We start from the raw sequence: 27,908 nt of genomic DNA, 5'->3' as shown, positions 1-27,908 counted from the left end.
GCAGCTTCTTCGGGTTGTTGCGAAAACGGATGTGCCCGCTGTAACAGGCCCATGTCTGAAAACCCAGACACGGTCACATTACAACAGAAAGTCAGCTACACTCGAGTACATCGGCCAAGTCAAAACAGGTAAAACCCCTCTTTGTGTCTAAAATTAGCTCACGTGTCCAGCTAAGGAACCGCTAACGTGTTGTAGGGGTGCGTCTTAGTGAGTCCTCTGTATTAGCCAATGTTATTTCTTTATCCGCAGCAGAGCAAGATGGAGTGTGAGTGGAAGCCAGACGAGCAAGGACTTCAACAGATTTTACAGCTGCTGAAAGAGTCTCAGTCGCCAGATACGTCCACACAGAGATCCGTCCAGCAAGTATCCTTTGCTAAAGCAGACGTGTATGCTAGCAGTGTTGTCTTGTTAGCGCTCAATAATGTCAGACTCAACAGGCTAGCGATAGCTAACGCTAGCCGAGGTTACCGCTATAAGCAGGTACGCAGGTGCTGACCGGTTGGAGCTTTTTGTCTCTTATCAAGCTCAGCATGCTACTAGCAAAGGAGGCCGTGCCATGCTAACTTGCTCATACACGACCCTTTATAATGTAAGAATTTGGTGTGTTATGGCTTGGTTACTATTACAGTTTGCTGCTCCACAAGTGAACGTCACATGTAAACTTGATCCAGCTAGTTAATCGCCTCCATGTACACTCACCGGCCACTTTATTAGGTGCACCTGTCTAACTGCGCGTTAAAGCAGATATCTAAGCAGCCAATCACATGGCAGCAACTGAAATTCAAACCAAGCATCAGAATGCGGAACAAAGATGAATTAAGTGACTTTGAACGTGGCATGGTTGGTGCTGGAGAAAATATCCAGTGATCGGCAGCTCGCTGAGGGATGTGCCTTGTTTATGGCAGAGGTCAAAGACTGGTTTTAGCAGATATAGAGGCAATAGTAACTCAAATAGCCACTCGTTGCAACCGTGATCTACACAAGGGCATGTCTGAACACACAACACATCGATCCTTGAAGCAGATTGACCCCAGGAACCCCTAAACGATGTGCTGTAACAAGATTACCCATTGCAGTGCCAGTGGTACAAAATGGTACTCTCATCCTGTCTCCTGGGTTGAGGAGTCTTGATTTCTAATGCGACCAACCCTCTCTGCCTTTGATTTGCCAGGAGTTGTTGCTGTCTTTCGTTGGGTTGGTTAGGTGTATGTGTGAGGAGTGAGCTTGGTCAGGGTAAGAATATCACAGTAAACCAATCGGAGGCAGTGCAGGGTGGGTTATCTCTTGCCATCCTTTGAAAACATTTAAACCACTGGTTAAGGCAGGCGGTGAGATGGTGTGGGGGATGTTTCCTTTGCACACTTGGAGCCCCTTACTTCCACTCCTTTATGACCACAGTGCACCCATCTTGTCATGGCTGCTTTCAGCAGGATAACGCAATAAGCTCACCTCATCTTAAAATGGTTTCTTGAACGTGACAATGTGTTCCATGTACTCACATGGCCTCCTCAGTTACCACATCTCAATCCAGTAGAGCAGCTTTGGAATATGGTGGAACGGCAGATTCGTATTGTGGAAGTCCAGCCGAAAAATCTGCAGTGACTGTGCGATGCTATCATGTCAATATGGAGCAGAAGTTATGAGAAATGCTTTTAGCACCTTGCTGAACCTGTGCCACAAAAAACATCAGAGCATCAGCATCAGATTGCTGGTTTTGATAAATGCACCAGAATGTAAACAATGGACAATTCTGTCATGACAGGACAATCAAAAAATTAAAAAGTATTGCTCATTTTTTCTTTTAAATACAAAAATCAGAGATGATGCATTCCAGTTGAAATAGATATAGTAAAAGCAATTGTAGACGTGTGACGTTTATACTAGAGGACAACTCCCACGATCCCACGCTACTTCACGACACCATCAAACTGCGTCTTTATTGTTTTGATTTAGGGATACCTGGCAATCCGCTTCTGTGCTGTTGTCAAATGCAAATGTGCCAGTGGCAAAATGCTGTGGCACAGTGCCACAGCATTTTGTACACGTCACCACATACTTTTGCATTAGAGAATCTGCTGCATCCTGATCCTAAATGATTTACTTATGTAACGGTTAATGTGCACCGCATCATTAACTCATAGGCAAGCTGCTGTTATAGCCCTAAATACGCCATCTGGCTGGGTATGTACAGTATTTAGTCACATATGACGTATTTATGGCGCCTTAAAAACACGCACTGTTATACTCTCACATTGCAGCACCACTTGTCAACAACGTAAACTTCTGCTCTTTCTTTATTCTGAATCTGCCATTATTAGCATGTAGCAGTGCAAGTAACAAGTGCTAATGTGCTCACAACCTTTTAACATGCCATGTACAGTTTGCACCTTGTCTTCCTCAACCCTCTTTCCCAGAGACTTGAGCAGCTGAACCAGTATCCAGACTTCAACAACTATTTGATATTTGTTTTGACAAAGTTAAAATCAGAAGGTAAGCTCTCTGTCTGCTTCAGTATGTTGTTTTGTCGTCCCTGTACCGTGTTCCTAGATCATCTGATGGCACTGGACAGTGCGTCAGACATGTCACTTTAATGTAGCTGCTCAGTGACAGGTCTGTTTGGCCATGACTCCGGTGACCCGATGGCATCTTTGTCACAGATGATGTGGCTCTCAGAATATGGGTCACTCTAATTTTAAACCTAATTCCTGGCACCGCTCAACTCTTGGCTGGACTGTCTGCACAGTTGATGACCGAAATGTTAAGTGGTGTTAAGACATTTTAGGATGCTGTTGCTGAATGTACTATTGCTCTTAGCTGAGATACAACAAGCCACAAATATTTAGAAATTAATTGAACAGTAAGTCCAGATATTGGTTATTAGTTAGAAAACACATTATGTAAATGATTTGCATTTCATATAAATAGGTTTTGTTGCTGTCCATTGGTCTGTGCTGGCTCGATTGAAAACAAATATGAAGGCAGTAATGTCCTCTGAGTAATTATAGACCAAGTCACCAGCTCTCACAACACAGCAACCTTTGTCCTGACTCTACCAGAGTTTTGTGCTCAGCTAAAATGTTATTTTACAGTTCATTAATCCCTTTTTTCTCCGCCCAACAAGATGAACCTACCCGGTCTCTGAGTGGGCTGATCCTGAAGAACAATGTGAAGGCCCACTATCAGAACTTCCCTAATGGCGTGTCTGATTTCATCAAGAGCGAGTGCCTCCAAAACATCGGAGACTCGTCTCCCCTCATCCGGGCCACTGTGGGTAAGTTACATCCTCTGGGTCCGCTGAATGTGATTGCTCGCTTTTCAGATGCCACATGAAATGTTCACTCACCATAACTCACTTGTTTTATATCTGCGAAAGAAAAAATATCCACTCTGGGACTGTAGTGTATGACTGTGAAGAGCAGTTTTTTTTGGCACATTCCAAAGACAAAGAGAGGGAAAGTGAATACAGCAGTTAAATAAATTATAGTTCATAGTTACAACCTAACTTCTGGCTGGTATTGAACATCCAATATTGATTACATATCATGATGTACATGTATCTTAGAATGGTGTTGATATATATTAGATAATGTTTTCTGTAGGACAATAATCTGATTTTTTGCATTTCATTTATCATTCCTTATTAGAGCAGGACACTGAACACAGCACCTCCTTAAGGTGCTTGTAAACAGCACAGAGCGCCAAAAACAGCATGATTGAGTGCATCTTGTTTCAAATATCACATTTACAGACATGGTTACAGTTTTCAATCTGCTCCCAGTTACTCTTTAATATCGCTGCACTCAGTTTTACATGTTTTACACAACACGAGGAACAAGTAGCTGTGCAGCCATACAGCCTAACTTATTAATATGCTGCATTAAATGTATTCTTTCTTTGTTTTAGTGACAATGCTAACTGAATGCATATCCCTACAAATAGATTATAAACAAATGTATTGTGATGTTTGACGGTGTCGCATTCGATTGATTCTTGCTTCTTTTTCCTGGGTTTGTTTTGATCGCTAGGAAAGCGCTGCCTGTGCATACTTGGTTTGTCACATCAGCGTAACTAACAGTAAATCTTTCCCACAACAGGTATCCTCATCACCACGATTGCCTCCAAGGGAGAGCTACAGAACTGGCCGGAGCTTTTGCCCAAACTCTGCCTGCTGTTGGATTCTGAGGACTACAACACATGTGAGGTGAGGATGAACACGGAGATGTAGGTCGGATCTTGCGATTGTGAGTTCAGATTTTCCGCTAATTGGTCGGGAGCCTGCTGTTTGTATGTGGTAGTATCTTTTAGTCAGTGCTTGTCTATAATGCAGAAGACCTTGAAAATCTGGATGTGATAAATGCTACAGCAACTAAAAAATCTTCAGTCATGACAGCATGATGAATATGAGGGAAAACATTTGCATATCCAATATTGCACAAATTACGGATAGTTGGAATCTGAAATAAATATCTTCTGACAAAACTAAACGTGTGTATAATATTAAAAACTGAATACTGCTGCACGTACTTATGCATTTTTTTTTACTCTAGAGGGAACTGTTTTGAATGTGGACAAATCCTAAAATTCAAGATGTCTGACATACTATAATGACGTCCCCTTCCCAATCTATTTTAATCAGCAAGCGTTAAACTGGATATAGGAATAGCATATTTAAGGGGTTGCACTTGGATTTATTTGGATATGATGATGATGATGATGAAGTAATTTTTGTATTACTTTTATAGCTACCGCTTTTATAGCTGTGTGCGCGTCTGAGGTAGAGAGAGAGATTAAGCGTATGCACATTTGTGATTAGATGTTATAGCACACTTGCGCTATGAGTAACCATGTCTGGGCACACGGCGCAGCAGGTCTGTTTGCTTATTTATTTATTGTGGAAAGGGAAGCGAGCTGGGTCAGCTATAAAGCAGCATCTGGACAGCATCCTGCTGGCCAGATGAGCTAAAGGCAGTCTCACAGCTGGAGCGGCAGCCACAGCTACAGATTATTCAACATGGAATCAGTTATTCTCTTCATGTCCGTTTTTTTTTTTTTTTTTTTTTTCCAGAAAATCATTATGACCCCATTTCCTGACTTGACACACATCATCACCTAGAATAGCTTTTCTAATGTGCATATCAGGAAAAACAACATAATTTTGTATTTTAAAGAATATCTTTATATTACTCTCCAGTATAATATTTGAGTTCTTGATCACATCAAGTAGAAGTGCTTGATGTCATCATTTCTTGATGATATCAGCGCTTTTACAGTTTAGTCAAAGCAGTGGGCAGATGCTCCATTGCAGTGACCACTAAAATTACAACACAGTAACAATGGATATCTGATCTGCATAGTGGTGCCGCACCCATACCTTAGCTCACATAAACTCCCTGGACATTAATATGCTGTTCGCCGCACGTGCCTGTGACATCAGCCACTTCAGGGGAGGTGGATGCGTTACATTAGAGAACACGCAGGAATTAAGTAGCATGTTAAACTCTCAGGCTGCATTCAGCTGTGTTGAAGGGCGTTTCAGATGCATCCTGGCGGGATTACTCATCGACCCTCGGAGCTGCGAGGTTCGTTTGAATTTCACTGAGCTGTACTATCTGAAATTTAAGGAAGAGGTGTGACAGAAAAAACTTACTCTCCCTGTAGCACCACAGCCCGCTGCTCTCATAAAGCTCATTCAGATGCTGAGATTTAGGTCAGCTATTTACTGCGGAGGATCTTGAAGTCTATGTGTGTACAAGGCTTAACACTGAACAGCGACCAAATGTAGCAACTCCTCATAAGGCTCACTATGATTTTGAAAAGCAGCTTGGAGGCTGGAAAGCTTCTTAGCGGCTGATGTTGAAGGTGGTTAAGTTGGTGCTGGAGGAAAAAAAAATGTCTCTAATCTTTGTGGTAAAAGGTGCAAAATATATTCTTAAAGGCTTGTGGTATTTTTGGCTATTCATTACCATGTATATGTCAGGTGTTGTTGTTACAGAGAAGCAAAGGTATTTTGCGCCAGCATAGATCTTTTCATACTGTGTTAGTGTTTTTTTTTTAATATTTTCATGCCTATGTGCTTTAAGTCTTGTTTAAATTAATGTGAGTTTTTCCAGTAATGTTAATGGCAATGAAGGGCAACAAGAGGTCACCAGTTTGTTTTAAAGGTGCAATATTCTTTAGCTGTAATCAGCTGCAGTGTACTTGCAGGGATTCATACCGTTGTCTGTGATGAGATTTCTGCTAAAGACGTAGTCCAATCCTGCTCATGTAGATATGTAGTAAAAAGGTGAATGCTGGTTGCTTCCCAGAAAAATCAATTTTGTGCTAAGCCTTAGTTTGCCCAAACCCATGCGAAGTAGTTTATTAAATGTGTTCTGTGACACCTGAGACCCCTGAGACAGGTATTTAGTGAACACAGCCTGTTTTATTATGGAGGAAATGGAGCATGTAAGATGTAAGCTATAATCATGGCACACTGTGTCATTCTATATTAGGAAAGTTTAGAAAATCTTGTTTCTCAGCATGTTTTAGTAAGTAGGAGCAGGACTGTCCACCTCAGACCTTGTAGATGTACGAGAGACAGCAAATATCTGTCATGCAGCAGAACCTGTTTTTGAAGGTGTTGACTGTTGCCATAGACACACCTAAATCACCCACACCATTACTGCCACCTGCTCTTGATATCTATTTTGGAAATATATTTGATGGCTACCAGTGCGCAGCTTCGGGGCTTTGTAATCTAAGCAGGGAAAAACGTGAATACATGTTGGCCTCGGGCCATTTGATCAGTCTGCAGTAGTATATCAATGCAAGATGATCCTCATCACTCTGTTACTGATTTATCCTCACTGTGAGTGCACACCAGCCCAACCCTGAGCTGATGCTGGGCAGAAAGACAGGGTTGTATAGTAGCTGTTAGCTTTCAGTAATGTGTTATCTGAAGTTGGCCGTATTTCATTGTCTTCTTTATATGACATTTTTTAAATAGTCAATATATACAACACAGCACGTGCATTTCTGTAATAAAGAAAATACAGTTAACAACAGGAGCTGCAGCTTTACCATAGGTCTTGCGTTTTAATGTGGTTTAAGTGCAGCAGTTTTAGGAAGAGTCCCCTGTGCTATTGCACTGTACCCCTCTCTGCATGCTCTATATAAAGACATGAGCAGGTGTGTCGGATGCCAAGTGTAATGTTGGTGGATGGCTTTATATAGGTTTTGCCTGCTAGCAGTTTTACTGTTTTGATAAATGGCAGTTGGAAAGTGGTTGCGAGTGTTATGAGGGTCAAGCTGAGGGCTAACGGCCACGTATGAAAATGCTTTGTCACGTCAGCGCTCGTTTGAAACGTTCAGATTTCCAGAGCGGGAGTCAGAAAGAGCTGTTTAGTTGACTAAATGCATGCCTTTCTTTTCCCTGGCTCGCTGTCATGTGCATGACTAACATTCTCGCGTTTAATGACCTCCCATAGCAGCGCTCGAAGGGAGGATTACATTTTAGATGCCTGAGCGTCACTGGAATGCTTGAAGGCCACTCCCATTTCTTTGCCCTTCTCTGTTGACTTACGAGCACACACCACAGCGGGAGCAGTCTTGTGTCCTGCTCAATACATCTTCACAATAGCTAAGTCACAATAGAGCTATGATTCAGCTTATTTTAGTCTTTCCAGAGCCCAAATCTGATGGTGCATTATTCATTCAATAATTTGACAAAATGAAGTGTAATTGACACAGGTACAAGGTTCATTCATTCACCATTTTACAAGACAGGGTTGTGTCTTAAATGACAGGTGTAGTCACTTCATGCCACTCACAAGACAAAAAGGATGTCATTTATTCATCCATTTATAAGTCAGAAAAATTTACTATTTTTATGGTGGAGTGCGGAGGACGAGTTGAGGAGTTTCCACTGCTTTCTGTTCTGTGAAAGTTAACAAGAACTTTGCACTGGAATTTTGCCTTCTTTAGTTTCTTTTAAAAAATGCAGTCATTCCTGAGCTTTCTTTACTGAGGTGGAGATGTGTGACGTCCATGACAGGTTCACTGCAATGATACCCAGGAACCTAAAACTGTTCACCTGTTCCACCACAGCTCCTCTAATGTAGACGGTGTGTGTTTGTCTCCTTTTTTCTAAAATCAGCAATCAGCTTTTTGGTTTTGTTGACATTGAGTTTGTTCTCTGTGCACCACCCTGCAAGATTGTTGATTTCCTCCAGAAATGAATTCACATCATTGTTTGAAATCCGGCCGATGGTGGTGGTGTCGTCTGCAGACTTCACAGCAGTGTTCTCTCCATGTCGAGGACTGCAGTCATGGGTGTACAGCGTGAACAGGAGGAGGCTGAGCACACAGCCCTGGGAGGTTCCTGTGTTGAGCACTAGAGTAGAGGTCTGTCTGATAGAGAGTCTGCCTGTTTGTTTGTGAGGAAGTTCAATATCCAGCGTGGTGAGACTGTGGTACTGGAGCAGTTTCATTGGGGGAAATTGTGTTGAATGCTGAGCTGAAATGAACAACAGCACAATAACGTAGGAGTTGGTATTTTTAAGGTGTGTGAAGCCTGAATGGAGGGCAGTGGTGATGGCATCCTCTGTGGATCTGTTGGTTCTGAATGCAAATGGCTAAATGTGGCATCATTCGAGTTCATGTGCACGTGAAGCGTTGTGCTATCCAGCGACATCATATCTGAATCTGGTGCTTTCCTTGCAGGGCTCAAACACATCAGATCACTTATAATGTCTTTTTGTCTGTTTCAATGTATAATATTTTTATGAGACCACTTTTTTTAATCCCAAAACTCCATAATGAAATCTCTAGTTCTGGCTCTGAAAGTGTGACCCCCCCCCACTACCCTGCAAGGTGAAAGTGAATCACCTGTATACTAATGAGGGAGACGACTGTATTCAGCTCAGTTGCACAGTCTCCTCCTGGTTGTGACCTTGACACAGTCACAGCTTCACACTCCTCATCTTCCTGCATCCCTTTGGCTCCTCCGTATTTTTGAGACCCTTCTGTATCTGTCATCTCAAAGGAATGCCGACATGGGAGCGGTTTCCATAGAAACACATTTCAGACAGCATCAGTATCCGTGCTGTGCTGTTGTATCTGCTTCTCAGACTGCATTTGTGTGAGAGACACTGAAGTCTGCAGCATATTGTGAACATGCATACTAACCATCAGTTGAGCAGCCAGTATGAAGAAAGGTGTGTGTGTGTGTGTGTGTGTGTGTGTGTGTGTGTGTGTGTGTGTGTGTGTGTGTGTGTGTGTGTGTGTGTGTGTGTGTGTGTGTGTGTGTGTGTGTGTGTGTGTGTGTGTGTGTGTGTGTGTGTGTGACTGCTTGCCAACTGTTTGAAGGTTATTAGAGCAGAAGTGGATGAATCCTATTGAAGATCATGGATGAACACGTTTTTCTGCACTCCCACTATGCAAAAACTGGAACAACATCCTCTATAAGACCTATCTGTCCTCTTGTAAACCTGTGATATTACATTTGTTCACTGCACAGCCAATAAAATATGAAGATATGTTGACAATATGTTGAGAATGTGGGGGAAAAAAAGCTAAACCTAAATCTATTCCACCTCCACAGGCCCTCATTTATTGCTGCAGTCTAACCTGCCTTGAAGTTGGGTGGAGGTTGTGCATAAAGAGAAATTCCTTTCATGAGTCTGTAACAGCACTGTTATTATCAGCCACAGTATCTCAGCAACCTGCCTAACTTCCTGGTAGAACAACACAGTTAAGAAATCTTTCTCTATTTTGTCCCTCAGGGAGCGTTTGGAGCCCTGCAGAAGATCTGTGAGGACTCTGCCGAGATCCTGGACAGTGACATGCTGGATCGTCCTCTGAACATCATGATCCCCAAGTTCTTGCAGTTTTTCAAGCACAGCAGTCCTAAGATTAGGTATCAAGTTCTTTTCCTGTACTTTCCATTTTTTATTGACTGTAAAGTCATCTCCCAACCATGCCAAGTATGTTAAATAATTTCCAATCTGTAATCTGTGACTGCTGCATCACTGGTTTGGAAAATCTGTGCCCTTGTAATTTAAGTGTTCACAAATCCCTGTACTTACTTATTCATGATACATGGTCATCTCAGATGTTTGGTGACTGCTTTCTAATGATATGAATTACACTTTCAGCATTTGTTCCTGTGATACAGAACATATCTCTCTCTAAATAGAATGTATTTTAACTCATTAATGAATCATTTTCTCCTGCTGAGTATGTTTAATGCAGCAAACACATTGGTACGCACATGTAGAGTTTATTTACAAGACAGACAAAAGGTCTATATAGTTGTACTGTTGAAGTCTCAGCCTGTTGTAATACAACAGGCCTGTTGACAGAAGACCTCCTCCTATTTATAGGTTAAATCATACAGGGGCTGCATTCATAGCATGCGACATGTGAGGAAAACATGTTTTTGAGGTTTTTAACTGGTGGTTATTGTGTTGCAGGTCTCATGCCATCGCCTGCGTCAATCAGTTCATCATTAGCAGGACTCAGGCTCTTATGCTGCACATCGACCCTTTCATTGAGGCAAGTTGCCTTTTTGTGTCTCTGTGTGTAGACACATAAAGACACTTAACTATGTGCTGTCTGGAAGACAAATTGTCTATCCCCAATGAGAATGACCTCCTTTTCCCTGAGGTCATTGTCTGTCACTTCAGTAAGTACTAGCTACTGCGCTGACAGCTTGTCTGTGGTTTACCTCTCAGCTTGTCTCTTAAATCCCTTCTTAAAATCACATCTTATTTAAAAGCCCTTTCAAAAAGGTTAAAGTCATGACTGTGTTTTACTTTTGATTTTATGTCGTCCTTTTTCTACCTACCTCTTCTAAAAGTAGTTTTCCTGATGCATTGATTTTTATTTGCTTATTTATGTCTGTTTTTTATTTAGGGATTGGTAGGAGAGATGCAAAACATGAATTTAAAATGGAATGCTAGTCTGATATTTTGCCCTAACATAGGCTAACATTTGTGTATGATATTGTAACAAAGTACTCAGAGTTTTTGTGCTTTCAGTAGTAACATATACCATCCATCATCTATAAGAAGTGACAAGAAGCTGAAGTACAGAGTAGCAGAACAGCTACAGAGATAAGATCACATGGAAACGTGGATCTTAATTAAATTGCTTCAACACGTATGGCAAAATAACATGAACATTCAAAAACATTTAAATAATAAAGCATTCATCCAAGATTGGTACCAATGTATTTATATCAGAAGAAACTATACTTGCTATACAATTATCATTATTGCCGTTTCTTCTGTAGAACCTGTTTGCGCTGGCGACAGATGAGGAACCGGAAGTGAGGAAGAATGTGTGCAGAGCTCTAGTCATGCTGCTGGAAGTCCGCCTGGACCGGCTGCTGCCACACATGCATAACATCATAGAGGTCAGTGAGTTTATATATGCATATAATGTATTTATCCGATAAGTAAGATGATTTTCTGTATTTATGTACAATAGTTTGACATTTTTCTTATTGTCAACAATTCCTGTTGTGGAAAGAGTAAATAACATAAATTAAAAACAGGGCATTTCCCTTGGTTTGGGCCACATGAACTACGCTACGGGTGTGACTAAGCCCTAAATTTTGCTTCATTTCATCTTAGTACATGCTACAGAGGACTCAGGACCAAGATGAAAATGTTGCCTTGGAGGCCTGTGAGTTCTGGCTTACTCTGGCGGAGCAGCCGGTGTGTAAGGAGGTGCTGTGTGGACACCTCTCCCAGTAAGAACACACACACACACACACCCATACTGTACACAGACTGACACTCCAGTGCTATTAATGTTGATTCATAGCAACCTTGAGAGTAAGTTACTGAGGACCTTGTGCCGGGATGATATTCTTCATCTTCACCTTGGGACGGCTGATTAAGAAGCGTGACCGTTGACCTCAGCTGTAACATCTGTCACCACACTGTCACATTAAACTTGGCATACAAGCATTAAACTGAGCCCACAGCAGGAATCAGATGTGAGTGATTGCCTGTGTGTTTTGACCTATCCTGCCCTTTGTTCTCATCATTTTTCCTCTGGCTTCTCCTCCAGGCTCACTCCGGTGCTTGTCAACGGGATGAAGTACTCTGAGATTGACATTATCCTGCTCAAGGTCAGTTTATATAGCCTAATATTTGTACCTGTAGGTAAGACGATGAATTGCCCCATGACTCAAGGTGACAGGCTCAGTTAAGTGGTTTGTGACACTGTGTGGTGTCCAAATGTGTAACTTTTATCAATTTTAACACAAACTTTTGTAGATGTTTGTATAACTTTGAAGCCAATTGCACTAACTTTTACTACTTGGTTTTAAATCGTGTGTTTGCAAGATACATTAGTTTCTTAAGTCTTGTGCGTTGTTCATCAGGGGGACATTGAGGAAGACGAGGCCATTCCGGACAACGAGCAAGACATCAGGCCACGCTTCCATCGCTCCCGCACGGTTGCGCAGCAGCATGAAGGCGATGGAATTGAGGAAGATGAAGATGAGGATGATGACCTAGATGATGATGATGATACTATCTCTGATTGGAACCTGCGTGAGTTCAGTGCCTGTGTAAATGGAGCTGCGTAGACTCCCGCCAACATTTGAGTCCTTATCATAAATTATCCCTTTTCATCATCTCCCAATAGCTAGGAACCATATAGTGTATTGATTACCTGTGTTGTGTTTGTATGTGTGTACTGTACCTGTGACGTATGTATGATGTTTGTCCGCACACTTCTATGTTTGTATGTATGTCTCTGCACTTTTCACCAAACATTAGGCAAGTGTTCAGCTGCAGCGCTGGACGTGTTGGCCAACGTGTTCAGGGACGATCTGCTGCAGCACATTCTGCCCCTACTCAAAGAGCTGCTCTTTCATCCAGAGTGGGTAGTTAAAGAGTCTGGCATCCTAGTGCTGGGGGCTATAGCGGAAGGTAAGAAGGGAAAGTACAAAGAAGTGGGGACAGAGGGAGTTTCCAGAATATGTAATCAGAAGAAATGACACTGTTCTTATCCCTGTCTCCAGGCTGTATGCAGGGCATGATCCCATACCTGCCTGAGCTCATACCCCATCTCGTGCAGTGTTTGTCTGACAAGAAGGCCCTGGTGCGTTCCATCACCTGCTGGACACTGAGCCGCTATGCCCACTGGGTTGTCAGCCAGCCCTCCGATAATTACCTGAAGCCTCTGATGACGGAGCTGCTCAAACGTATTCTGGACAGCAACAAACGTGTCCAGGAGGCCGCTTGCAGGTGAGCAAGAGGTCTCGATAAAGTTACGCCATTTTACGGCACAAAAGAAACCCTGCACAGCATTTGGATTGGTGCGACTTGCACATTTTTCCTGCATGTGTTGAGATATCTTAATGTTTCAAAGGTAATAGTCTCACATGGCTTACTGCATGAGGTTTTCTTCCCTCTCCTGTTTTTAATCCTTCCCAATCAGTGCCTTTGCCACTTTGGAGGAGGAGGCTTGCACAGAGCTGGTGCCCTACCTGGCATTCATCCTAGACACGCTGGTGTTCGCTTTCAGCAAGTACCAGCACAAGAATCTGCTTATTCTTTACGACGCCATAGGGACCCTTGCAGACTCTGTGGGGCACCATCTCAATAAACCGGTATGCAGAAAAAAGACTCAGTTTTCTGTCACATTTCCTCGTGAAAATAAAATAAGCCTTCTTCCTCATTTCACTTTTGTAGTGCTAGTAGTAGTAGTAGCAGTAGTAGTAGTAAGTGCACTTTCTGATGTCTCAGAGAGTAAACAAGCCTCAACAAATCCCCCATGCTTCCTAGATTTGATAGAATATATGGGTGGATGCATTAATACTTGTAAATCTCATTATCATTCATTAGTTGCATCATGTTTCTGTGTCAGGACTTAATTTTTTCTGTGTTATTTATTAGGAATACATCCAGATGTTGATGCCTCCACTGATCCAGAAGTGGAACCAGCTGAAAGATGAAGACAAAGACCTCTTTCCTCTGTTAGAAGTGAGTCTGCAGTCACTTTTTAGTTGACAGTGAGTCAGTCCAAGTTCTGTGATGATAACCTTGTGTGGACAAGCCGCTGACTGTATCTCCTCCCTGCCTGCCCTCCTCAGTGTCTGTCATCTGTAGCCACTGCCCTGCAGAGTGGCTTCTTGCCCTACTGTGAGCCTGTGTACCAACGCTGTGTCAACCTGGTTCAGAAGACTCTAGCTCAGGCCATGGTGAGTGTGTAGGACCTTTAATGTGGACATGTACACACACTGTCACTACACATACAAAAGGATACCTCCTTTGTAGCCAGGCCAAATTTAAAGCTGCTCCTATAGATATGTTTGGTTTTTTTTAACGATGGATGTTAAATGACAGGCTTTGCTCATAGTAACAAACACGCAGAATATTATCACTGGACTCTCAGCTCTATGGAGTTTTTAAGCATCTTTCAACTTATTGTTTTGTTCTTGTTGTTCAGCTTTGATAAACCCACTTTACGCTACCTGCCCAGCACCAAACAGAAGACAACTTTAGTCAGCAACTAGTTGGTGAATTTTATACAGCTGAATGAGCAGATATTCTCCTCAGGTATTGCTGGAGACCAAAACACAGCTAAATGGAGATTAGATTTTGTTCATCAGGTGGACACAGAAGCAACCCCAAATATACCATATGTCAGTGTTGTGTTTACGGCTGGTTGCACTGCCCCCAGGTGGCAAAAAAAATAAATTCATGCAGGTTTAATGTCCTGGTGCACAGGCAAGTGCATGGGAAATGTAGTTTTAGGATAGAGAGCTGACTTCATAAATACAAAACTTTACTTCATGGCTCAGGTTTTATAAAATAATTATTATTTGATATGATTATTAGTCGTCATTCATGTCAATTTGATTCAACACTTGTCCTCTTCTCTGCCATTTGTCACTCTGCTAGCTTCATCAGTCACAGCCAGACCAGTATGAGGCCCCTGACAAAGACTTCATGATCGTGGCTTTGGATCTTCTTAGCGGATTGGCTGAGGGTTTGGGAGGCACCATGACAGCTACTTGCTTCGAGCAGCTGGTTGCTCGAAGCAACATTCTCACTCTAATGTACCAGTGCATGCAGGTGAGGAACTGTCAAACATGCTGCTTATCTGATGAACTGATTGAGTCACTAGCATTGCTCACCTTTTGTTCTTCCCTCCAACTGTTCAGGACAAAATGCCAGAAGTGCGTCAGAGTTCTTTTGCTCTTCTGGGGGACCTGACAAAGGCTTGTTTCCAACACGTCAAACCATGCATTGGTATGTAGCATGCAGTTAACTCTGATACAGTTTGGCAATAAGTTGTCAGTCAGTTGCTAAATTGACTTGCTCTCCCTCTTCCAGCTGATTTTATGCCCATACTGGGTACTAATTTAAACCCAGAATTAATATCAGTGTGCAACAATGCAACATGGGCAATTGGAGAGATATCTATACAAATGGGTGAGTGCTTCTCTTTCCACAAATACTCACAGTGTGTCACTATTTCCACTGTATACTTAATCAGTTAGAGAGTATACAGTCAACAGATTGGGTTCTTACTGTTCCTACACCCTCAGGGCCTGAAATGCAGCCGTACATTGCCATGGTGCTGCACCAGCTGGTGGAGATCATTAACAGGCCCAATACCCCAAAGACTCTTCTGGAGAACACAGGTACCACTCGGTGGCAGTGCTGAGCCAGCCAGCCAGCTCGCCACACACAGGGAGGTGCTCACACACTCAGGTCCATTCAGCCAGGATTCACCATTCATTAGGGTGCCCGTCCTGCCTTACAGGTTTCGCTTGTTTCACCAAAGCATGTAAAATATTTTTTGATTTGCAACCTGGCAGTGTGGCCTGTAATGGAGATGAAAAGAAAAGGAAACCCTTGGCACGCGCCATCGTGTGAAATATTTGACACTCTTGAATCAAGCGAGCCGTGTAAGTGCCCAGTCTTGGAATTAACTCATGTGGACTGGCTGTGCACCATCAGGTGAAGTAGAACACTAAAGCAGAACACAATGCAAAGCACAGGCAGCGTGTGAGATAGATTAGTGAGTTCACAGCCTCACGTAGTTTGCTGTTAGGCTTCAGACATTTTTGAACACTTACACAATAACTACTCTTAGATGATTGATTGAACACCTAAAGTGATTAAATGTAGGGCACCCAGCCTAGAGCATTCAAAAAAGGTTACACTGTGCTCTTATTTTTAACAATATCAATTGGAAATGATGATTTGACGAGTCAGAGATCATCTCGTCAAAAAGATGCATGCAAGGGTAAAGTGTAACCTGCTTAAATTGAAGAAAATCTAGGGACTCTGTAGATGTGTTCCTGTTTGTTTGCTGTCAGTTTATTTGTTGCTTTTATTTACTGTTCTTTAAATGTGGATGCATATCTGCCAATAGATGTTAAATGTTGTTAAGAATGGCCAATGTTTGATGCAGGATACACGATAATCATAACTGTCATGCCAGTCGAGTTTCATTAGAATTTATTAATGTTTGCACCTAACCAGTGAACCTTTCTCACCATTTGTTGCATGTTTTCAATGTGTTAATTGAAAACACGACAGAGAACCAAAGGATACAAAATTGTTTAAGAAACTCAGGTGTTTTGGCCATGTGTAACTGTTGTGTCTGTCATAGAGACTAACAGAACCAGTTCATCTCTGGAGCTAAATTTGAATAGACAGCCATGTAATACCACAGTGACTTAAAGGTGGATGTGGCAGTAAGTTCTTGGAGAGTGCATGACAGCACTTTTCAGTTTGTCTCTGATCAGCTTATCCTGCACTGAACTTTATTCTAATGAGCATACCATCTGCTTTCTGCATGTGTCATTGGACTGTTCATAAATGCCTGTTTGTTAATGAGAATGTTGCATAGTTTTGTGTCTCTTAAACTTAGGTCCTCCCTCCTCTCTGCCTCATAAGAACCTGCTGTGCTGGATACTAGTCTCCCTCCATGTAGTTGGCTTGGAGTAATCTGTCATTTCTTTTCAAAAGAACACACAAAAAAACACGTTTCTGTTTCTTATGTAAAAATTAACATTTGTGAGTTTAAGGGAGAAATCTCAAGCCCAAGTGAGCTGCTCTTGTTTAGGCCATTCCCAGACACACACACACACACACGCACACGCTGCACCATAGCTAAAAATCAAGCTAATGACTTTCAATCAGTTTCCTAATTGATTTGAGTAGCTGAGGATTTCTGCAAGCAGATGCCATTGTTTGCCTTTTTCTATGAATGTCCTGTCAAAGTTGTCAATGTGTTCTCCCTTAAACGTGTTGTATGTTTTTTTTAAGAGTGTCATACTTTACATTCCTCCCCATGACCGACGGGGCAGTAATAATCAACGCTAGTGAAATCTTCTATTTATTATCATACACAGATTCTGTTGATTTATGTCTCTGAGTTGTTTGTTTTTTCTTTATTTTTCTCCCCCCCTTCTCATTGCTCATGTCTTGGTTGGCGTTTGGTGGTGTGTAACCGTGATTGCGTTACCTTAGCAATAACAATTGGTCGTCTTGGTTACGTTTGTCCTCAAGAGGTGGCACCCATGCTACAGCAGTTTATAAGACCCTGGTGTGTATTATTCAATCTTTTATTTAATTCATCTTCTCTCTGCTATCCTTTTTTCTTCTCGTCTGTCTCCTGTCGCTCCCTTTTCTGCCCTGTTGCTCTCCTCTCCTCACTCCTCACTTTCCTTCTCAAAAGAAGTTTTTTCAGTTGTTTCTTTTTGTTTTTTATCAGTTTGTAATCATTGCCAACCATGTGACTAACCCTGTCCTCTTTTAGGTCCTACTTGTGATTTGTTTTTTTGTTTGTTTTTGTTTTTTTTGCCTCAGTAGCACCTTCATGTATTATACATTAATTTGTTTAATTTCTAGTTTTTCGTCATTGTTAATTGTTGCTAACCTAAAAGATGCATGGGATCAGATTTGTCACATGCCTGCTGGTTCAACAACAGAGAAAAGATGCAGTCTTTGCTGCAAAAGAGCATTCCTAAATCCCTTTCTCAAATAGTAGTCACCCAGCTGCATGTGCCTGTCCCAAGATGACCCCAAACCTTCTCTAGTCAATCTTTCAGAAAGTAATGTTATTTTCAAGGTGCTATAGATGAGGTTTTGCTGAACACACTGCTCATAGACAGAAGTGAAGTCGTAAGAGCTCCAAGTAGTTTTAAAAGTAAAAATGTTTGATTTGTTTTATTTTAATCTGTTTTGTGTGCATGCTTGACTTGTTGTGGTTATCTCTCAGGTCATGATAGACACAATTTTCTCCTCACATGGATGTACTCATAAAGCCTAATATCTATTTACTGATAAGGAAGACAAGTATTAATGATGATAAGAAAACATCTAAACATTACATTTGTATTAAGGATGGATTAGGCTATAATTGTTATTTCTCACAAATATACAGTTAGTGTATTGATTCATGTAGGTATTTGCAGTAGTTGTTCATAGTGGCAGTTGTTAATGCAAGTTTCTAAAATTGCTACTCCTTTTTTTTAATATGTGTGATGTTAAATTTGGTCATCCCTGTTGTCAGGTGCACCTCTCTACGAAATATAAGAGACAATGAGGAGAAAGACTCTGCATTCAGAGGAATTTGCACTATGATCCGTGTAAATCCAGGAGGTGTAGTGCAGGTGAGGTCCGGCAGTTCGATGGCAGTATGTTGTCACTTGTTCTCCAAGTTGAAATGTTGCCTCACCTCTCTTCTCTGGGACAGGATTTTATATTCTTCTGTGATGCAGTGGCCTCCTGGGTAAATCCAAAGGAGGATCTCAGAGACATGTTCTGCAAGGTAAAAGCGAAAATTGCTCAGTGTTTCAACACAAATGCTAAAATTACTGAATTAAAGCACAACTGAAAGGGCTTAACTAATTTAGAAAAATGTCAGCAAAATAAAATGATTGTTAAATCTCGAGCTTCTCTCAAGTTTTAAGATTCACTCTGCGTGCTCCCTAGTGGCCAAATCGAGGAATTACAGTGTCTACAGTTGACACATGTAATAACCCAGTCATGCACAGGATCTATTTTGAAAGGCGGCACGCCATTATAATTTGGTATGATCTTCTCCCGGTGTTTCATTTCAGATCCTTCACGGGTTCAAGAATCAGGTGGGAGAGGACAACTGGAGGCGCTTCTCAGATCAGTTCCCCATGCCTCTGAAAGAACGGCTTGCAACCTTTTACGGGGTGTAACTGTTTCCACAGCAGTGTGCCTCATCAATGGGGTCAGTTTCCTGCCTGATATCATTTGCTATTGTAGAGACTAAGTAGAAAAATGGTGATTTCAGTTTTTGATATGTAAGAAATGTTGTTGCTAATGAGGCCTCTCTTTCTCCACACAGGTCGTTCACTATTGGAGACAATATAGGGAACCTCTTTTACCCAGGGAACATGTTACCCTTTACTAGGGGGGAAGGGTCTGCCTGCTGAGGGGAGGGAAGGGGTGCGGACCCCTCCCCAACCTGATGGACGGGGTGGGAGGGAGGTGGTAGCTGCGGTGCTCACTGCCCCCATGCACAGGCAAGGGGGGAAAGGGGCTGGCAGAACAACCTTATCATGGGAGGAAAATTCATCTAATCACATCTCTATCAGATATAACGCAATGGATCACCTTTTTCTCTCCATTTATCCCCCAAACATCTTGTTTTCCATTACCTGAACTACCGAAAAGAAATGTACGCAAAACGTTGAGAAAACTTTGCAAAACCCTGTCAAGCACTTTTGCTCTTTGATTTTGGTTTGATGAGGAGTTTGCACACATTGAAAGGTTTGTGCAGAAAGCGTCTTCGGAGCAGTTAGCTTTTTTTTTAATCATGTCAGCCAGGTAAATGACATGGTACGTCTCAACAAAACTGAATTCTCCCAGTAGAGTTAGAAGAAGATGAAGGTTCATTAAGAGAGATTTTCTCCAAATACAAGGATTGCGTCAAACTAAGGAATAGCAGCTAATGCTAAGAATGCGTCATATTGGATCTGCCTCTGGAGAATATCATTTCATAACCAATAATTTCACCAAGAATAAGTTATCACCTATATAGTTATCAGATTTTCTCAATGTTCCTATTTTTTAGCAGGGCAAAGGCTGTTAAATATGTCACTGGAGAGCACAAGATTTACTTTTAAGAGCAGCTTTTCTGGGAATAGGTAGCATGCTTGTATCATTGTGAAAAGCTGTGGAACATTCGTGATGTGTGTTGCGTTTGACAGCTGTCGTTGCCCTGTGGTAAGGTTCTTCTTTGACCTTGTAATTTATCTACTTACACTACTTTTCTTTCCTCTACCAGAGAATTACGGCAATCAGCTGTAATGTAGCATGACTGGGTTTACACGCCGAATTTAGGAAATGTGTAAAATGTTGGCTGTGATGTACCGTTGGAGTGAAATCTCCCAGTCTGGTCTTGTGGTGTGAATGTTGCCATGGACATTCATCAGCAAGCATAGCGAAGCTTTAGATGCCTACAATCCTTTATATTGTCTGAGCCTCATGGAAGAAAAGTGAAGGAGACACCACGATGACACGAATCCTGTCTTAGTGATTTTTGTGACTTTGGCTGTCAGAACTACGCAGTCCATCGAATGAATGTTAAATGATTATTTCTCAATGTTCTGAAGGGTTTTTTTTTGTTTGTTCTTCTTGAGTGTTTGGCTTCTTGTGCTAAAAGCATGATCTTGAGGATGACTGTATAATGTTTTGGGTGGTTGTGTTTCGTGGGTTACTTGGATGCTTTCTTCTCTTGCATGTTGGTGGCCCCTCACACCCCAACATATAGTGGGAAGGGGATTACGGGAGGGAGGGGAGCTTCAATTAAAGGTTTAAAAAGTACATTTTCACATTTTCTTGCTGGAGTGTTCTCCCTAAACTTTTACCCCATAGCTGGATGTACAGTTTTCAAATACTGTGAAACTACAACAATGTTATTGTCTCTGGTTGCTTTGCGCTGTTATATTTTATAAAGTGTGTAAGTGTTTAAGTTACAGATAGCCTGAATGTATTCCATGATGGGTTGGAGAAATTGAAAGGTTTTTTTTTATGCCCAGCTAGTCTTTTTTCCTCTGCTGGCCAGAGCATTAACTGCAGTATTTTAACCCTTTGCAATGCACATGACATGCACTAAAAATTTGAAATTGCAAGTGCTTGAAATTTATATGTAGCCAAACCCTTCAGAATATGACCTTAGCGTTAATACTGCTTATTAAGCATTGCTGCTAAAATGTATTTACCTAATGCAATAAATATCTGGATGCAACGAGGTTATTAGATTGTGAGAGTAGCTCAATGCCCTTGATAAGCTTTCACAGTATGAGAAAAGTAACTGATCTTAGCTTTAACATCAATAAGGCAAACAGTGGTGAATTAAATGCATCATGGAATACAGAGGCAAATAATTGTATGTGCCACATCATTTTGTGTTTTGAAGTGATTTTGTCTGTCACATTCCAGCTGTTTGGCATGCAAAAAAATGGAGTAATCACGGCTTGATGGGGTGTGTGTACAGTCCTGTTATTCTTTCATCGAAAGAGTGTAGGTCTATAAAACGCACGCGAAACAATCCCCACCATTACTGTGCTGTATTTCTGACTTGACTGCTGCTATACATTGTAGTTGTGTTTCACTACTTGAATATGTGTTTTCTATGTGTTAACCTCAGGTTGTCTGTGTTCAGTGTTATTCGTTTTCATTTCCCCAATGTGTATGCCTTTATGCATCTCCTCTCAACAATTTAGGATTAGTAAAACTCTCGCCCTTGATATTAGAAATGGATTACCATGGGTGTTAATTGACATTAATGTTACATGTGCGCAACACTGCTAGCTGTCAAACGTGATTACAATTGCAAGGCGGGGGGGGGGGGATAAAATGGTAACTTGCACATACTTGATGTGCTTACTGTCAAGTGATTGTTATCAGACTACGGTAAATATTTAGTGTGATGTGTACACAATGCCTTGAGAGCAAATACTTTGGTTGGTGTTTTGCAATAGATATACAGTATCCTGTATCTAAAGAAATAGGTAACACCTAATTTAAAAGCAAAGAAATAGGTTGAAATTTCTAAACATATTGCAACAAACATATAATGTTTGACTTTCTATGAAGCTTTATTGAAAATTTGTATTTTATAAAGCACCCACCAATATTAAGGAATGTCTAGTCAAAGAACTCCTGTATTCTCATTTAGCCTTCAAACTTGATTAGACTATCTGCCTTCATCTTTTTTGCTAGTAAAAGCAAAAACACCATTTTGATAGACATGTTTTTTTTTTTTGTTTTTTTTTAATAAGCTGCTGAATTTTAAAAAAGTAATACTTTTGGGGCCACCAAATATTTTGGATCATGCAAAGAATCTATATTGTACTGTAGTAATTTTGTAATATTTGTAAGATGATATAGTGGATGTGACTGGTTACCATTGCTTGAATCTGTACATTGTTCCAATAAATTGTTTACATTATTATGGTCCTTTCTCTTGTATTTTATCAAATTTTGAGCATTTTTCCTGCTGCAGCTGCACAATATTAACACACAAAAATCAGAGAAGTAAGAACTCGGATGGTGAGAACCACATCTGTCAAGTCTTCCTGGTAACTGCTGTCATAGTGACAGTGGCTGAGGCTCAGGTCACCTGATCAGATTCCAGCCTCAGGGTTTTGTGTTGCATTTGACTTTGCTCACATGTAATTTTTCCCAATGTGGATCCACTGTGTGATTATAATAAAATGTTCATTATAGGTCTTCACAAGCTTGTAGCAAGATGATGATCTGCCCAACCTCAAGAATTGACCAAACAACTTGAGACAACCCTAGTCCTCCACCACATAAAATATTTTCAGGAAAACCAGAATAAAGGTAGTCTTAAGCTCTTAAGATGTTATTCTTGAGATAAATGGCAGCAATAACTTGAGCAAATTACACTATTATGTAGGCTTACGGCACTGCACTTACGCACATCTACATAATGTAACATACATAAAGGCAAAAGTCTCTGGGCATTCATTCATGTTTGACTTCTTTGGAGCAACATTTGTGGAATCTATGCTGCCTTAATGTACCAGATCTCTGTGGGTATAGACAATATTTCAATGGGCACGACGCACAAAAGCTGTAATTAGACAAATTGATACAATACGCACCTGCACTGATGAAACACGATTTTTTAAGGAGACTAGTGAAGAGAGTTCTCCCAAGTTGTGACCACAGCTGGGTTCATATATAATACTGTAGTTTCATTCAGCATTGTGGGCATTGTGAATATTGCTGTGGTCTGGCGTGTGTGTTTTTTTCGTTTTATCCGTTTTCAATAAATTTAAATATTAATGTCTCGCCTACTTCACATCTTAACCTCCTTAATCTACCGCTGCAACAACATCAGTCTTCATGAGTGCAGGCGTTTACGTTGAACACGTGAAGGCATCATTTCACCCAGCGACTGCCCGCCGTTCGCTCTGCTTTTATTCGCCACCGGCGGCGCTGTTTCGCCCACCAAAACCCTCCATTTCTCAGCGAAGGAACCAGAGGAAAGCCTCAGCACAGCCGAGTGGAGGTGGAGTCTGTAGGTGGGGAGGGAGAAGAAAGGGGAGAGGAGGAAAACGGGGAAAGGCAGATACAACAGAAACGGGGGGAGGACGGTGCATGATTTACGCTTTAAAAGTTGCATTACAACAAATTTAAGAGTTGCGGCGAAGAGGAATAAAACAAGATGATAACGCCCTACTTCCTAGAGAATTTCTGGGTAGGTAGTGCTCTTTATTCACGGTGTTTACACCGGTGCTTTTCCTTATTATTCTCTTGCTGTGTTCCCTCCCTATCGTGTTCATGTCAGCCAGTAAATCAAGTCTTATTCACGTTGCAGAGGTAGTCGTCTGGTTCTCTGGCTCGCTGTCGCTGAAGCGACGGTGCCCCGGGCAGCCAGACCCACCGGTCAGCAGCCTGCCGGGCAGCGTTAATTTTCCTCGGTGATTGTTATTTTGCCACCCCGGGGTTTGGGCCTCTGTGAAGCCATCTAACTTGAAACCTGAAAGAATCCACCCCGGCTCTCGTTAATTGGCCCTCTTGGGCTTGCTTGGAATGTTTATGGTCACTTCCATGAAGGCCATTGGACGCTTCGGCTGTCAGTCATAGCCCTTTGCCGGACGCGTCATTTTCTTCCGTCACGAAGTTTCAGTGAGAGGCCAGATGTTTAGTAAGTTAGAGAAGAGCTTTAAAAACACGAAGTTACCCCCACAGTATGTTGAAGATTTAGCTAATATTTGTGTCTGGCCGGTGCTGTAGTGCGTGTATTACTGTCACACTCTGTACACTGTTGTGTATTTACTGCCCAAAGGTCATTTCTCTCCCGATTTGACGTGGCTATGTTATAGCAGGTTGAAAAGGAAAAGCCTTCACTACTGATATTAATGTCAACCTCAAGTCTGCATTGTCTGTCATTCCCCATTCTTTATCTTTTGTTTTATTGCTTTTTGTTTTAGAGTAAAACCTTAAATACAGTGTTATTAAAACTAATGCCATTACTTCATTAGCATCCTGCTCTAAGCTAAGGCCACTGCAGCAAATGTGGGTCATGTTTTAGATGTTATATCTTTGTGGTGACTCATGTGAACTGCTATTTGATTAACCACATTTCTTCCTTTCTGTTTTAAACAGTCGCCACACATAAATTGGATGACTGACTATGGGAGACATATGCTAATAACTGTGTTATTGCTTTGCTCTGTTGCTCTCCAATGATCAGGTGTGCTTACACATGTAGCTGTAGAGGTTACAGCTCATGTTGCCAGAACATGCATGTTTTGCACACAGTATGGTTTCAGTGCTGATATGTTCACACGTCTCTAGTTAGGCTGTGTTTGTAAACCAGTTTCTCAGGTAGAATAGTCCTGTTTTCCCTAAGGTGGGGAATACAGCTTTAGTTTTTAGCTTCAGGTGATGAAGTAATCCTGGCAGAGCTGCTAATGGGGATTTAGTCACTGAAAAGTACTTTAAGGGTTTGAATTGGTGAGGAAAGTACAGTGCTGTCAAGCTTGAAAGCCCAGCAGAGACTTCATCATTAACTAAATGGAAAAGAGGAGAGCCGAGTCACTCCTGATTCTTCAATCTGCCCTTTGTGCCCTGCAGTGGGCTACAAGAGAATCCAGTGATGGCAAAGATCAGCTGTGTGTTTAACATGCAGGACACACACGCACACACACTTGGCATTAGGAGATGCATCCATTTCCCTTTGACTTGACTACAAATCATCACCACAAGTGGAGACACGCATGCATTAGGCTGTCAGATTTTAAACTCTTGCAGGGCACGCAGGACTATACATCGATGTCCATCCTGTGCCCTTTCACTTTGTAGTGTTTGTAAGGACATTTTTGTCCGTTCTTTTCCTCGTATGTAATCTTGGCTTGGATCTCTGATGCAGACAAAACCCTCCCCTCAGCTGAATAAACAAGTTCTTTAGGAATTAGGAGCCAGACATGCTACCGCCATGTTTCTCTGTCAAAGCTGCAGCACTTGACTGGTCACTGGCTGCAACGTTTCCTCTCACTAGAATTATTTTCACATCTCAAACTTCCATTTCCCCTTTTTTTCTGCATGTCCATGAGTACGTTTGTTCACTGTGGCCTGTTTACGAAATGTCTCGGGCAGTGGATTATTATGTCAGGTTAACAAAGATTGGCCCAATGCTCTAGTTTTAGCCTTACATTTATAATGATCTTATGTTTAATGTTGAGCATGTTAGCCTCCAGCATGTCATGGGAAAATAAGATGGCTGTGTGATAAGCAAACAGTGCTGATACAGCCAGCAGCCCCGGGATGGCCTTTTTCCCCCTGCTGTCTGTTTTGTGTGTGTGGTCCAATAGGTTCTGACACAACTCACTGTGTGCAAGCTTCACAGTCACACTCACACAAGTTACTGTCAGATGTGCGAAGTGTCGCAATACTGCAGCAAAGACTGAAGTAACAAGAAGACATGGGCAACGGTGACGCATTTCCTTTCAGCTGGCTTTTTCTCCAGCTGAGTCTCAAATACACAGTCGCAGGCCTCCATATTGCTCCATCTTTTGCTTTAGAGGAAGGTCTTGCTGAGTTTGTGCAATGGGATCAAGTTGTGTGAGGTTACAGCAAAGAGCCATGAGAATCACTGAATCGTCTGTAATCTTCCCCCCAGGGTGAAAAGGTTTTGGTAAACATTGACTTTTGGTTAAGCTTGAAACAGAAATCCTATCTCATCGCGGTTGTTGTCTTTTGCTCTTACTGCTTGTATTCCAGGTGTCCTAAATGCCAACATGTAAGCTGGGTCTAGGTGTTTGAATAGGTCTTAACTTAATGAAGAAACCTGTTGTGTGCTTTTGTCCAGTAGCCATGCACGTGATGTCCCATCCCTAAGCGTATAATGGTCAAGCTCCTCCACGTTTATGTTTGCACCACAAACAAAGCCCGACCCGCCACATACTACACATGCTGCATGTGTTGCTGTTGTTTTGCTGCCACGGCTCAGTGTACCGCTCCCAGACCTCTCTGGTCACATGACCGAGGGCAGACACTCTGATGTCATCCTGCTGTCTCCTGGCTCTGGGGTCTACAGGCCATGGTTTACAGTCTGTCTGGAGAGAGCGAGTCTTGTTTAGCGAATCCTAAATTCCTCAGTTAAAGTGTGCGGTCACGCTTCTTTACACTGCTTCTACCTGAACAGACGTTCAGTACCTGAACACGCTTCTTTCCACTGCTTCTACCTGAACAGACGTTCAGTACCTGAAACGGAGTCATGCCAGCTGGGATGTTCTTGATGCTACCTGGTTTTTCTCCTGTTTCCGCTGTTGCTAATGAAAATTAGCACACTTTTGCTTCATTATGCAATGAATGCACGTCTTGTAAACACTACAGCAGTGATTTTAACAGCCACAACAAAGTTGCTTTCGTTAGTTCTGCTTGCAAGTTAAGAGAAAGAGGTTTGTTTGCAAAGTAGTTTCACTTTGCAGCCTGCAAACCAATGTGTTTTATTTAACACAGGCACAGCTCTAAGTCTGTTTAGAGGTATGAGTAACATGATATTTTCCTGCAGAATGAGTCGGTCTTATTTCCTTAATCCTATTTAGCCTGATTGCTTACATGCATTCAGTATGATGTGTAGTAGAGGTGAAACATACGATACCTGGCAGTCAGTGTTGTTAGGTGCTGGAATGATTCATCAATTAGTCTACTGACAGAAAAACAATCTGCATCTATTTTAATACTTGGTTAATTATTTAAGTTTTCAAACAAAAATGGTCCATGTGTGGGGACTTGCTGCTTTTCTTTGTCTTATATGACATGAACTACATGTTTTGAGGGTTTTGGACTTTTGACTGGACAAAAACAACCATTTTAAGAAATTGTGATGGGTATTTTCAGTTTTTAAAAATCTCAATTGTAATCATCCAAATGATTAATTGACTAATTGGCAGATTATTGGATAATGAAAATGCATCAGTTGCAGCTCTAAATGCCGCCCGTCATGTGAATATATGGGCTGCATTACTGCCTGCCAGGCAATGAACACTTGCTTCTGTACATGCAGGATATTGAAACTGGTGTTGCACTTGAGCAGAAGGAGAGTGAATTCCTGTCTTCTTCTGCCTGGCAGATGTTACATGATAAACTGCAGCACTGTGGTTTTGTTTATCTTTAAGGTGGTATTTCAGACTGCAGCCATGTAACAGATCCTTTTCGTGTTGTTTTTACAGCATAAGTAATTACACTGGTGTTATTGTTGTGTGTTAAAATTCAATACAGCGTATACTTTAAAAGCAGTCCATGCTGGCCGTGGCTCCCGACCTGAACAGAGCCATTTGATTATACTGCTTCCTGCACCTCGCACTGAAGTCGTTAGAATAACTTATTGACTGAGGAGTCTGTATACTGATAAGGAGTCCCGGCAAT

The 27,908-nt window shown here is 41.7% G+C and overlaps 2 protein-coding genes across 8 annotated transcripts in view; both read left to right on the top strand.

Annotated features, from left to right (window-relative positions):
• The first annotated feature begins 7 nt into the window (after nucleotides 1–7).
• Nucleotides 8–22,442, top strand: tnpo1 (transportin 1). 3 transcript variants are annotated; one of them, XM_041959694.1, is made up of 25 exons: nucleotides 8–128; nucleotides 250–363; nucleotides 2,415–2,490; nucleotides 3,122–3,271; nucleotides 4,095–4,201; nucleotides 9,762–9,895; nucleotides 10,452–10,533; nucleotides 11,273–11,395; nucleotides 11,616–11,734; nucleotides 12,058–12,118; nucleotides 12,374–12,545; nucleotides 12,774–12,926; nucleotides 13,019–13,244; nucleotides 13,438–13,609; nucleotides 13,896–13,982; nucleotides 14,093–14,200; nucleotides 14,904–15,077; nucleotides 15,167–15,254; nucleotides 15,339–15,437; nucleotides 15,554–15,649; nucleotides 17,490–17,565; nucleotides 18,535–18,634; nucleotides 18,718–18,792; nucleotides 19,085–19,224; nucleotides 19,342–22,442. In XM_041959694.1, exons 2-24 carry the CDS (start codon nucleotides 259–261, stop codon nucleotides 19,190–19,192), a joined length of 2,691 nt encoding a protein of 896 aa, XP_041815628.1. In that variant the 5' UTR covers nucleotides 8–128; nucleotides 250–258; the 3' UTR covers nucleotides 19,193–19,224; nucleotides 19,342–22,442. The 3 variants fall into 3 exon arrangements, 2 of the variants coding, with proteins under 2 accessions (XP_041815628.1, XP_041815629.1); XM_041959695.1 differs by having other exon boundaries at nucleotides 19–128; nucleotides 253–363; XR_006007800.1 differs by lacking the exons at nucleotides 18,718–18,792; nucleotides 19,085–19,224; nucleotides 19,342–22,442 and having other exon boundaries at nucleotides 15,554–17,565; nucleotides 18,535–18,607.
• A 1,146-nt stretch (nucleotides 22,443–23,588) lies between these two features.
• Nucleotides 23,589–27,908, top strand: part of fcho2 (FCH and mu domain containing endocytic adaptor 2) — a 42,654-nt gene continuing 38,334 nt past the window's right edge. For all 5 annotated transcript variants that reach the window (XM_041959644.1, XM_041959646.1, XM_041959643.1 and 2 more), the window contains exon 1: nucleotides 23,589–23,730. In XM_041959644.1, coding sequence (XP_041815578.1) covers nucleotides 23,698–23,730 — 33 coding nt within the window. In that variant the 5' untranslated portion in view covers nucleotides 23,589–23,697. The remainder of the gene's footprint in view (nucleotides 23,731–27,908) is intronic.

This window comes from Chelmon rostratus, chromosome 19, assembly GCF_017976325.1.
Source record: "Chelmon rostratus isolate fCheRos1 chromosome 19, fCheRos1.pri, whole genome shotgun sequence".
In the NCBI taxonomy this organism is placed as follows: domain Eukaryota; kingdom Metazoa; phylum Chordata; class Actinopteri; order Chaetodontiformes; family Chaetodontidae; genus Chelmon; species Chelmon rostratus.
This window is presented reverse-complemented; position numbering and strand designations above follow the sequence as displayed.